The 13,262-nt window shown below is 47.9% G+C and overlaps 2 protein-coding genes across 2 annotated transcripts; both read right to left on the reverse strand.

The window, feature by feature from the left end:
* Window positions 1-551: 551 nt before the first annotated feature.
* On the reverse strand, window positions 552-9,360 carry ccnl1a (cyclin L1a). Its single transcript, XM_018736173.2, has 12 exons — window positions 9,294-9,360; window positions 8,151-8,515; window positions 7,638-7,712; window positions 6,625-6,734; window positions 4,404-4,524; window positions 4,065-4,129; window positions 2,319-2,418; window positions 2,046-2,150; window positions 1,690-1,831; window positions 1,494-1,605; window positions 1,301-1,393; window positions 552-1,160 (listed from the first exon to the last, which is right to left on the reverse strand). Exons 1-12 carry the CDS (start codon window positions 9,358-9,360, stop codon window positions 743-745), a joined length of 1,773 nt encoding a protein of 590 aa, XP_018591689.2. The 3' UTR covers window positions 552-742.
* Window positions 9,361-9,533: 173 nt separating this feature from the next.
* ankrd67 (ankyrin repeat domain 67) lies at window positions 9,534-12,951 on the reverse strand. Its single transcript, XM_029255480.1, has 3 exons — window positions 12,705-12,951; window positions 12,068-12,608; window positions 9,534-10,547 (listed from the first exon to the last, which is right to left on the reverse strand). Exons 1-3 carry the CDS (start codon window positions 12,929-12,931, stop codon window positions 10,098-10,100), a joined length of 1,218 nt encoding a protein of 405 aa, XP_029111313.1. The 5' UTR covers window positions 12,932-12,951; the 3' UTR covers window positions 9,534-10,097.
* Window positions 12,952-13,262: the final 311 nt, after the last annotated feature.

A 13,262-nucleotide genomic window follows, 5' to 3' on the forward strand; every position in this document is an offset into this window, starting at 1 on the left:
GCAATAACGGGAAAAACACCATGCTCACACCCAGGCCCTTTGGCCCCATGACTCACCGACGGGGTAGCGCTACCAGCAGGTCGGCCACATTTCTACCCGTGCGAACAGGGACTCGGGCCTGCTTGGCAAAGAATGACTCCAAGATCAACAAAGTGTTGACTGTAAAGCAAGGTTTACTGTGATGCCACCAACACGCCTCTCAGCCCAGTTGGTTTCAGGTATCAATTGCAGCACCTGCAAGAGCATCTCATCCTACAGCTGACAAAGGAACACAGGCGATTCAGAATAATCATTTTTTATTGAGTAAAAATGAGACATGAACACGTGCAGACTAAAAACCAGTGTAACAAATTCACCACGATTCTAACAAAAGAGGTCGGAAATCAAGTGTCTGCAGGCCGCTGTAAAAAAATAAGGTCTATTTCTAGAGGAACTCCTCTTTCCTGGCATCTGTACAACACACTTCAGAACACGTCTGCCTGAAGAAGTAGAACTAACTTGTCCAGGTCATCCTCACTGTGCAAAATCTTGATGTCTTTCCTGAATTTTTTCCTCCCACCCCCCCCTTAACAGTTGCTTTTATAAATCAAAGCATTCTTTGTAATACATTGGCATTTAAACCATCTTTACACTGTAAATATGTAGATTCAAGTTTGTAACTTTACATCTAAAGGTCTGCCAAAAACAAGGAAAAAAAAAGCAAAACACACGAGCACGGGGCGAAAGCCCACAACCATCTCCATCAGCGCCGGTGTCGGCCATGACCTGAATGCCCACTACTGTGGTGCTTGCTCTTGTGTGCACGGTCGTATGACCGGGACCGTTCCCGCCGGTCCCGGTGGTGACCACTGCTAGCACTGCTACGCTCGTGTTTGTGCTTCTTGGCACTCTGGTCGGACGGGACACGGTCCCGCTCACGCTCACGCTCTCGATCACGCTCACGGGACTTGCTGGCAGAGCGTGACCGCGACTTCTTCCTCTTGTGTCCATGGCGAGCCTGCAGCTTCAGCTCCTCCGGCCGGTGCTTAGGTTTCAGGTGAGGCAGAAGCAGAGGCGGTGAGCTGTGGTTCTGGTGTCGTCGCGGCGACGGGCTGCGGCTGTGCGAGCGGCTGCGTGACCGCGAGCTGTAGGTGCCCGAACGACTCCGTCGGTTGTTGTAGCTGTGGGAAACCAACAAGGGGTCAAACAAAGTGTACAAATGCCAGAAAGGACTGAAGGCTGTGTGACTCCCAATGGCACTTAAGCCTAGTTTCTAATCCAGTTGAATCACATATGCTCAGTCAACCTATATTTCACTTACTGCCTGCGAGGTGAACGGGAGCGGGATCGCGACCTCGACCGTGACCGACTCTCACTCCTGCTGTTCCGGTTTAACTTGTTCTCCTTCCTGAGGCTGTCCACAAAGAGGTAGGAGAAAGGGAGCAGTAAGTGACCAGCCCCCGCGGTACACAGAACACACAGAAAGGACCCTGTCGGAGCAGAGTGGCACTGACCCATTATGAGGGCTCTTCGAACCCTGGGGTCGGTCCTCGGCTTCCTTCTTCACTGCCTTCAGCACCTGAGGGTTTGGTGACTTCTCATCCCCTTTCGACTCTCGCGGAGAACCTGCATGGAGAAAGAGTGACAGATGCTCAACCCTGTGGTGAAAATATGGGCTTAAAAGAGTACTTCCCACATGAGGACACTCACATGGCTTGGAGCCTGGCGAGAAGCCCCCCATGGTGGAAAGGGCTGGGGTCCCATCTGGGTTCAGGCCTTTGGCCTTGAGTTTGGCCTCTTGGAGAGCCACCTTCCTCTTTTCCACCTCCTTCTCTAGCAGCTCGTAATTTGGCTGGGTGCACAAAGGAGAAAGGCATAAGGCCTCTTGTACGCAGCTGCCACTTGGAAACCATTCCAGTAAGATTGGAAACCGGCTGAGCTGTAAGGCTTGGAATGCGCTACACCCTTTGTGGCCTTTACACTTTGCATTCATTGTTTTATTACTATGCCTAAAACAATCTGCAGGTTAAGAGAACACAAAAATACGTGACTGTTACACTTCCCACCTTTTTCCTTGTGTAAAGTTTCAGGGTGGTGACACAGATATCCCTGATCTCTTCCTCTGTGGCCCCAAACAGAAGATACCAATGTGGCCTGGAGGGCAGCGGGATCTGGGAAGATGGCAGAAGAAAGGTAATAAGAGACGCCCTGTCTAGGCGGGTACGGGAGTGGAACAAAGTGTACGAATGCCAGAAAGGACTGAGGACTACGTGCCGAGCACAAATACTGGAAAACGTAAAACACACAGGCTGCAGCAGGGCAGAGGAATTGGAACCCACCTGTAGAGCTCGAGCTGCGAGGTAAATGCAGGCACAAGCAATTGTCTCCACTTGAAACCTCACAAACACATTTGTTCGCAGACTGTCGTTCATGTAGTTCCTAGAAGACAGAACACATGGCCACGTTGCAGCATTCATGTCCTTTGTTAATAATAATAATAATAAAGTAGTTCATCAGGATGGAGACTCAGTTTAGCTTTGTCCTTTTTCCTTCGGAGGTTTGTCCATGAGCGACAATGAGGCCTGGTGGGAGTCCCAAAACAAATCGTGGGTGTCATGCCAGCCTTTGCCAGGGACTCACGCCCCAGTGTGCTGTCAAGCTCTGCTTTGTTCCCACTCAAATGGTGGTCAAACACAAACAACTGCTAGTTATCAGCATGCACACTGTACTGACCCTAACATCACAATGAACCATTCTGGAAGACAACAAGGACAACTACAATTTATGGTGTACCACTAGCAGTCTAAGTTTCAGTGACTGCAAGCTGGATATGGGTTCAAATAAAGATGTGTGCGCGGGTAATGGATGAGTGTCTTGTTTACAATAGGAGCCGTGATCCTCCAGACCCCCAAAAGCTGAACATGTCAAACAGATCTTTCTAGTGAAAGGGTTGTATAAGATGACACCTTTTCGAACACTGACAAAACTGTGCAAAGACTTACAGGGAGATTAAATGGCGATAATGGCACAGGTCTTACACCGAAAACACACTGACTTCAGGACAAAAAGAGCTTCCAAATGAACAAGATTAAAAAGATGAACAGAGTGGATGTGGATTTGCACTTTCTTCCACGACCTCCTCCATCCGAATGACACAACAAGTCAGCTGTCAGAGCACAAGCTGGCTGCAAGGGTGTGCAAGCTCTGGCAGTCTTCCCAACCAGGTGTGGACGGGACAAACCAAAAAAAAAAAAAAAAACAAAAATTGGAAAAGGTTTGGCAACGGACGTCTGAGTCGTTTAAAAGAAAAGAAAAAAAACTTGGACATTTGCGTTGCTGGACTACACGTAAAAATTTGGGTTGGCTACTGTTTGACAATAGAAGCCGATGACAGAACAGGTTCCTGGGGAAAATAGCCTGAGAGAGAGGAATCCTGAAAAACATCTCTGGAGACCAAGTCAGTCTGTGATAGTATGCAACAACAATAAAGCAATACAATTTATCTACATTCAAAAAGGATACTCAGAAAAATAAAATTAAAAATAAAAAACACTTGCAATCTTACTGCTTGGCTGCATTTATATATAGAAAAAATATATAGTGCATGTTTTTAGATCTACATAACTACAAAAAAATAATCAATTACACCTGGAAGCAAACAAAAAAAATACAAATCCTTTTGACACCCCAAGAAAACAAGATGATGTTGCCAGATGGTAAAGGACCCCTTCAGTGAATCTCCGGAGAGCTCTCACTGGATTGGCTGTCTCGAGAAGGGCAGCCAATGGGGGGGAGATTCCTGAGGTCATGTGGTTGGAGGAGCAGAGTTCAGAGGTTCTTTATGAGACTTACCATCATGGACTACCCTTTAATCAAAGAGTAGAAAAAAAAGGACAAAGTTAAACTGAGTTCTCCATTTTTGTGTATTAAAGAAAATAAGACTCAAGCCATGACAACACAAGAGACAACGTCTCTAAGAATCTCCATGAGATGCAGAAGTGCAACTTTACTGAATGTCAAGGCAAACAACTTCGGTGATCCAACAGGACAGTCTGTTACACATCCTGGTGCGAGTGTCTACCTACCAGGCAGTCTGGACCAGCGTCTGGTTCTTCTCACATTCAAGGACTTGCAGGTACATGACAATGATCTGAAACAGACGTTACACTTTATGCACCTCAGCTGTCAGTTACACCAATCACACAAGTGTGTAAAAGCTAAGTGGTGCAAAAGCACCACCTGAAAGCTGAGAAACAGGCCAAATGCATGTCTGACAACTAGCTCTTATCCACAGCTCTGAAGGATCTACACAGATCAATGCATGCTTCCTGAGAAGCTGGCCATCACGTCATGCTTTGCACCGCAGTGCAACTTGCAGACTGCACTGAGTGCTGTGGCGTAACGGCATCGATTGCAGCACTCACCTTGTGTGGATGCTTGACATGTACGCAGAAGCCCAGCTCCTTCAGAATCCTCCGTTCTGCTTTAATAACTTGATTTTTGGTATTAATGTAGTTTTGATCTAGAATCAATGGGCTTGGAGTCCTGAATTGCAAAAGAACAAAAAATGTCTTCCAGATACAAAAATGAACCTTTCTTCTTAGGTTCTGTTGTCCCCCTTCCAACCAACTAAAGGCAACAGGTCCTAACTTTTTGACTCCTGTAACTGCAGTGGAAGCTTTTGAATCCAGCCGCCCATGAGACTCTTTACAGGCTCCTAAACCTGGCCACGAAATAGCTGTAAGGGAAGTACAGCTACAATACTACCATAAACGGACTGGTAAGGCACACAACATTACATGGTCCAGAAATTAAATTCACAGACCAAGTCCTCAAAACAGAATTTACTCTATTTTTAAAAATAGAGACGTGGACTGATGAACAAGAAACCAATTTAAGAGAACCTACAATACCTAATTAGACTTGAGAAACACTCAAACTGGTATTTGTTACAAAATGCAGGAAGTTATTTCACAGAAAGCATCTAACTAAACCTCCAGAGAAACACATGCACATATTCTGTCAACACAATTCCGAATCAAAACCTTCTTATGCATCTGCAGTTGGAAAAAGATTCCTCAAAAATACTAAGCTATGTGGGAGGTAGAAGGAATACCATGAATGCCTTAAATTGTCAAATGATAGTTGATCTTTCAAGTCTTTCACACTGCTTGCTTGCGCCATTAAAATCAATTTATGTAACAAATGTAATATTTAAGGTTCTTAGACTAGAGCGCTGTTACACACAAACTACATGGGCACTGTAACTTTAGATCCTGTCTTATGTCATATGACCTAGCACATTTCCAAATTTCAGTATGCAAAACACTAGCCTTTCAGTGAAACACTTGTCTAGAAAATTCACCCACACAGGACTCTACTGCCAGCTGTGATTTATCAGCAAATGTGTTATATGAACAATCAAGCCTACTCACAATAATTAAAAAACTCACAAAATATTATTTGAATGTTGAGGCTTTTGTTTACTAACCATTTAATACAGCCCAAGTTTCACTTTAACAGGAGTGATATAAAATTCACTGTCCCAGAAGCAGAACGGCACAGCGTACTCATCCAGAACAGTGAAAAACAAAACTCATAATACCAGTTGTGACTGTTTTGTTAAAGCACAAGATGTCAAGTTTGTGTTTCAGTTATATATGAATAAATCCTAGGTGCTATGTGACCAGAGTATGTGTAAAATTTCTAACAAACGTTCATTACATGCAGAAATGAACAAACTACAACCAAAACCAACTGTTCTAGTGTTTTTTTTTTTTTTTTTTTTAAAAAAAAAAAAAAAAAAGCTTGATGCGGAAGCTTCACCCTTATGTGAAATGGGCTGCACACACGAGAAAGTGCCTAGTTCTCGTATGGGAGCCACGGCCTGCAGCTCTGACCGTGGAGGTGAGCAGAGAGACAGGTGGGCAGCCAGGACAAAAGCTTACACTGAGATACAGGAGTTTTCCCAGAAGCCAACCTGTCGTCCCCGAATCCAGTGACCCGTTGTCAGACCACTGGCTTCTCCCACGGGAGCAGGGGCGAATGCAACACTTGGCTCAATGTTGCCATGCCGACAGCTTCATCTCTACGTACCATTCCACATCACCCAGGCATTGGTAAATGTAGCTGGTCGCTGTTAATTGGTTGCAAGGGGAAAAGAGAACTTAAGTCAATGCCACAGTCCTAAATCAACAAGAGATTCTTCTCTTTTAAAAGACAGCAGAAAGTTTGGCCCTGTCACTGTGAATAAAACTCGACTCCTGTTCAAACTGAAACAGCACCTTTGACATCTGCCTAAAACACTTTGCATAGCAAAGAAACTTGACGGTGGCAAAACTGTACGGATAATTTAGCTGTACAAAATATATGCACTTGTATCTAAATGTTAACAGAAACAGAGTGAAGATATCAGTAGGAAAATGGAATGTGCAAGTGAAAGAAGAAAAATATAATAGAGGGCTCTTAAATGAACAGAAAAAATACTTACAAAAGGTCAGGAAGTTTCTACTAAATAATCGATTAAACAATATGGGACAAAGTTTTAATTAAAACTTCCCTGAATTGGAAAGGAAATTCCTGGGATTTGGAACAAAATGTTCAAAAATATTTTAATGGGGGCAACGCATAAGAGACTATGCTTACCTTTTCCCTCTTAACTGGCGCAAGTGATGAAAAACATTGATCACATCCCTTATTCGGCGTGGTGCTTCCTCAATTTTGGAGGCCAGATTCACACAGGCCATGGCCACGATCTGGGAAAGAGCATAGGACACGTGCTTGAGACCCACCAGCAAACCTAGCACATATTACACGATCCAAAAAGGACAAAGCCATGAACAGGGTTAAGGTAGTAAACTCTGTTATTGTGACTACTTCTGTTGTTCCTGTGACAGCTGTTAAAATTTGTACAAATAAGACATTTACAATTGTGGCCAAATTTAAGTAGTCATTTACACAATACAGCAAAGAGCAATTAGTATATTATCTCAGGTCTTTGTCCAAACTGACATTCATACAACTGAATTTCTGTTACAATAGTGCTAACATATATATTTAGTGGAATTCAATACTTTGATTTTCTTTAATATACATGTATTTTGAAAAAATAAAATTCAGAACCATTAATCACACAATACTATACAGCACAAGTCATCATACATCAGGAAACATGAATGGACAACAGACAAAGAAGCATGACTGCACAGGAGACTGAATGAACAGCAGGGTTCACAAACAGCCCTGTTGCAAATAATCATTTCACTTCCCACCTTATTTTTGTTTCCCTACCAATACCCTGTCACGTGTGCCCAGTTATGTCACCTATATATGACGTCCAATCATGTCTCCCGACATACCGCTTCCGCCCAATCCTCTTCCCTCGGGTATGACGTCACAAGCACCATATGACGCCGTTTGTTACCCAAAGACTCCGGTTTTTTTAAATACAAGATTCACCTGTCACAGTAATCACGACGTATCTCACTCCCTAAAATACTCTAACACTTACTTAAATTGTTAAAAAGATATGTTAGCCAAGTTCCCGTGACAAAAAAAATCGTCTTATTAAACGGATTATTTATTGTTACCACATCTGCATGTTACCCCCTACCCCCACCTTCACCCCCCACCATCTATAACATGGCGCCCGGACTCACCTCGAAACTGTGCTTCACGAAAGACTTGGAGTAGAAGAAGCGGTGGAAGAGCACCTGTCCAGTCGCCATGGCCACCTGGGGAGGAAAGGAACACGGGGGAGGGGGGTACAGGACAGGGCGGGGTGAGAAAGGCAACAGGGCCGCTCCGCCTGCTCATCTCCTCCACCGCCGCCATTTTGTTTGTCACCGAGGCCGACAGCGCACACGGTATTTTCAGCGCGAATACCTCATTTAACTCCCAAATAACACAAAAACTGACTCGAGGTAAACACATTCACGCTAACTGGACCAAATTACGTCAATTTCACAATGAATCTCGCGTTAAAACCGAGCTGCTCAGTGTGCCGACATCGACATGATCATCATGTCTTGTCTACTAGCGACGCTGTCAGCGCGCCATCAACCAGTGAAGTTTCCTTTACCTATAACCACCGTTAGTTTTACTAAATGGTGACTTAACAACGTAAAGTAGGCGTGTGTTACAGATTCGATAAAAGTAGCAGAGTGGCCGACCTGCGGCAGCCGGAGCAGGATGCCGGCCGACTGGATGAGCTCGCAGCCCAGGATGCGCAGGTCCGTTTCCGTCTCAAGATCCAGGCCGTCCAGCATCGACGGCGTCGTCGAGAGCCGCTCCTCCGGCACCAGGGAATTGTCGATGGTGAGGAACACCTCGGAGTAAACCCGGTCGCCGATGAGGATACCCTCGTTACTGGCGGATGCGTTCGGAGCGGCGGAGAAGGAGCCGGTCGCCATCTTCGCTTCGGTGAGACACTGGCGCGAGGGCAGCAGGGCGGACGGATACGACCCGAACAACGCAGAGGGAGCGCAGGGGGACGAGCTGCCGGGGCACCTTGTGACGACGCAAGCGTGTGGTCTGGCTTACACTACACACTGTACACGTCCGCCTACTACCGTAGGCCGGAAGCAAGAGAAATTAGATCGCTAAATGATTTTTACACGGAGTTACATGAAACAGGAAAATTGATTTTCGGTCGGCTAATAGGTCGTGAAGTAATTTTTAAATTGCTTTGTTTTCGGTAACAACCCTCGAATATCAGGCCAGGGGGGTTGGATGGGTCATTGTGGTGCCCGTGAGCTACAAAATTGTTTGTTTCATTCTGTATATATAACTAGGAAATGTGGAGTTCTTCTTACTGTTTATGGCAGTAGGTAGCGCAGCAGCTAAGGGATACAGAAGTACAAATAAATCCTCTGATCTGATTTGAACTAAAGTAGTAAGTTAACAATTCTCACGTAAACTTGATGGGCCAGCCGACAGCTACCAGTGAGTTTGGGTTCGCGTAAACGTACTAGGCAGTACGTATTTCAGAAACATGAATCTACAGTGTTACACTCTTATGACTATGTAGCTCCTTCAATATGAAACGTAATTTTATGCGGACTAGTTACCACGTAAACTGACATGTAACAGACAGCAGCGCTGAAAAGGAACACAAGCTCAGACCACAGTAGAAGAGCACTGCGCATGCCCAATTCCGCTCTATTGAGTCACTGGCGCGGGAAGTCCCTGTGACGCAGTTTCCAGGAACGTTCCATTCTTAACCGTTCCTTTCGAACATATCACTCCGCCGATACGTCCACTGCGCGCCAAGTGCACCACGGGAAAGGCAGAACAACGTGCTGGTTACGTCCTACGGGTTGCGGGGAGGCGGGAGCAGGCACGCGGAGAAAGCCGGCTTGCACGTGTTGGCGTGTGACGCATGACGCTTTGACGTGATGACGCAGAACGTCTTGCTGCTCCGGAACGCACGTGGCCGTTCGAACTTCGGGAACAATAGTGACATTCATTGTTTCCAAGACGAAAACGTTGACGCGAATAAGTGTGTTTATTTAGGGCACAGAAAAAAACGAAGTACAGCTTTCAGTTGCGTCTACAGGTCTGCTGTTTTGAGTTTTTAAATAAGAGAAAAATGTCATCGTATCAACACCACTCTGACTCTTACCCTAAGATTAACATGCCTTGGGCACTTCATTAAAATACAGATACAGCTTGTAACTCTTCCTGAGATTCACACAGGTTGGAATGTATTTTCACCATGTTGCGGTTACAGTTCATTTAACGTTCAACTTGAGTGCAATGTACGTAAGGAGTAAGGAAAGCGCGTGTTCCAGAAGCTTCCCTCCAACCTGCAGCAGTAACTGAGCCGGCCCCATCGTTGTCTGCTTGCTAATTCAAACACCTGTCATCTGGAGCTTTAACTGACTCGCTGTGCATTGCCATAACACATACTTCATCGGTTTATGTTAGGGAGCGTAATGTGTGTGTGTGTGTGTGTGTGTGTGTGTGTGTGTGTGTGTGTATATATATTAAGAGTTTGTGTGCAGCAGGGGGTGCGGTGTGACGGCCCTGGGCGAAGCCACCAAACTCCACCTCTCACAAGCACACGATTTTGCTGACATCGAACGCGATGAGGTCGCGATCAGGTCTGCGCTGCCCCGTTACACCTCTAACAGGCCTTTCCCCTGCAGGTGGCGCTGGAGCTGCAGTAGCGCACCCTGCTGTCTGTGCTCCCGCGCTATGCTGCTCGCCGTTTCCATCCAGCGCGTTGTGACAGTGGCGTTGGCGCCGGCGTCCAGCAGGACCTCCAACACGTCGCAGTGGCCCTTCTCTGCAGCCAGGTGGAGGGCGGTTCGTCCCAGGCGCTCGGTGGCGTCCACCTCGGCCCCGTAGTGCAGCAGCAGCCCGGTGGCCTCCACGTTCCCCCTGAGCGCCGCGTGGTGCAGAGGGGTCATGTGCAGGCGGTCTCGGGCCTCGAGCCCCGCCCTGTTCAGGATGAGCAGGTGAAGGATGGCACGCGATCCCGTCCCCGCTGCCAGATGAAGAGGCGTGACCAGGTCAGTGTCTGCCGCAGCGACACTCGCGCCTCCCTTCAGCAGCTGCTGTAGGACCTGTAGATGAAATGAGACGGCGGTCAGCAGCGGCGCAGGTTCACGGCTCCCGGGAACAGACAGTACGGTTCACTTTTTAATGGGGCCGGGCAGGATGCAGCAGAGACGCTGCCGTGACGGTCCTGTTGCCGTCTGTCCATCCCTCAGAGCGGAGCCACTGGCCTGTGGTCCCTGTCGCCTCCATAGTGGGAGAAGAAAAGCTACACTTCTGCAGAAAGAGCAGCAACAGCAGCAGCTGTGTTCCCCCTCCTTATGAGGGTAAAGCGTTCCTGAAAATCATGGAGTGGATTCTCATAACGCAGAGACATAGTTACTGTTAGTTTCAAAGGTAAAAGAGCCCCAAAAGTGACACCCATTTATGGTAAAACCCATTAAAATGGATACAGTAACTTCAGTAGGTAACATTAGAGCACAACATAACAGTGCAGTTTCCCTTTGTGAGTGACTCTACAATACTGCCATTATTATTATTATTAATAGTAGTAGTAGTATGTTTGTGTCCCTGTGCTCGTTCACCTCTGTAGTACGTATTATGAACAGCACACTGAACAAAGGTGTGTGGGTTTCCTCCACAGTCAAAGACATGTTTCAGGTGGACTGATGACCGAGTGTGTGTGTGTGTGTGTGTGTGTGTGTGTGTGTGTGTGTGTGTGTGTTACATTGCTGTGCTGTACAGATGGGTGAATCACTTCAACTCTGAGCAGTGTATCTAACACTGTAAGTCACCATGGATAACAGTGTCAGCTAAATACTACGTAAAATTAACTGCATACAACTTGGGAGAAGAGCATCTGTGAAATTAAATGTCAATGTCAGCAACATTGCAGCTCCGCTTCTCGGGTGAGGACAGAGCGGCAGCCACTCCTAAATGTGTCTTTCCCACTGAACGGCTTGCAGAGTCACTCCGTTGGGTGAGCCGGGATGCCTCGTGCACATGCCTGAGTGTTTTACGTGTATTCATTTAGCAGACGCTTTTGTCCGAAGTGACGAACATCTCAGCTAAAGTACAACTTATGCATTACGTTAAGAGAAGGAGACATAGCTGCAGACATGAAAGTCTCAAGCAAACCTAGTTTGTTACCTACCACTTGCTGCACCAAGGTTCATCGATCGAGTAGGTAACAGTGCCCTGTTCTCAGTGCCCTGGCTGTGTAGTCATGACTTGTAGTAAATAAGAGACTAACTAACAATCTGTGAGCAAATTGGGTGAAGCTTCGATGCACAATTTCACTTGGGTGCGAGATCCGTTTATGACAAAGTAAATGCAAAATATTTCTCAAACATGTTTCTAACAGCGAAAAGTCTGTTACTCGAAGGTTGGGGTAAGGCAGGAATTGTACATGTTTTGTAAAAAAGGGGTGTAGCTTTTGTCACTCAGGAATGTATTCATTTTTGTATCCATTTAAATTAATAGTAGTGATACTTTGTTTATAGGAATTTACTTTCTGGACACACTTTCAGGACAAAATGCTCATGACGTGAGTGACGCCTGCAAGGTTTGGTGAAAAGAGCTCAGTCACCCTCTTATTTGAGGACATGGCACAGAGGTGCAGGGCTGTCTGCCCGTTGGCACGTGTGGCATTGGGGTTGGAGCCCCGGTGGAGGAGGAGTCTGATGCAGCCCTCTTGCCCGGCAGATGCGGCCAGGAGCAGCGGCCCCCCATTTGGTCCCTCCAGCGGCCCCCCACCGTCCAGCAGCAGGTCCGCAACATCGGCCCACCCATGGAACACGGCCCAGTCCAGCGGGCTCCAGCCGTGGCCATCGCGGGCCGAGACGCGGGCACCACCCTGCAGCAGGACCCTGGCCGTTTCCAGGTGCCCGTTGGCAGAGGCCAGATGGAGGGCCGTGTGGCCGGAGCAGCTCCGCACCGTGGGGGAGGCTCCCGCCTGCAGAAGATAGTCGGCCGTTGTCGTGTGACCTGCCCAGCTGGCCCGGTGCAGGGGCGTGCAGCCAAATGAGTCCCGTCCGTCCACCTCGGCTCCCTTCTGCAGCAGGAAGTGCACCAGAGGAAGGTGGCCGTTGAACGCGGCGTGGTGGATGGCGGTCCAGCCCCGGAGGTCCCTGCCAGCACACACGGACACACAAGGAGTAGAGGGCATACCGATGTGGTCGTCACTGGAACCAGCGGCGCTGCTCTCAGCTGAGGTCAGAACTCACCGGCAGTCTGCTGGGACGCCCTGCGCCAGGAGGTCCCTGACCTGTTCCATGCAGCCGGCCCACGCAGCCCGGTACAGCCTGTGCTCGGCCAGCGATGTGCGGCGGGAGGGCTGGGGTGGGCGGGACCAGCACTGGAGGCGCCGCTGCGAGGACCACGCCTCGCTCCAGAGGCCCACCGAGTCATGCAGCTCCATCCACTTCCAGAGCAGCTCCGGTGGGGCAGTCATGGCGGCCGCTGGGGGCTACTCCTCCGAGGGGCTCGTGAAGAGAGCGTGGACGTGCTGGACGCAGTCAGGACTCTGGACGACGGTTGTGCAGGATGGCTCTGCCGCAGACACCAAAACAGTACCGAGAATGTAGAGACCAACAGGCCACAAGTGGATATAGACTCATCTCAAATCCTTCCGGTACTTTCAGAGAGAATCGGAGGCTTTTGGCTGTTTGGTTGCGGTACAACACCGGCAAGAGGTCCGTTCCGTCCAGGACCCCGCCGAGTCCCTGGTCACCAGGAGACAGCACTGCAGTGCAGCCTGTAGCCAGCTGGTAACCATGGTAACT

This window comes from Scleropages formosus, chromosome 10 (assembly GCF_900964775.1).
Source record: "Scleropages formosus chromosome 10, fSclFor1.1, whole genome shotgun sequence".
NCBI classification, from domain to species: domain Eukaryota; kingdom Metazoa; phylum Chordata; class Actinopteri; order Osteoglossiformes; family Osteoglossidae; genus Scleropages; species Scleropages formosus.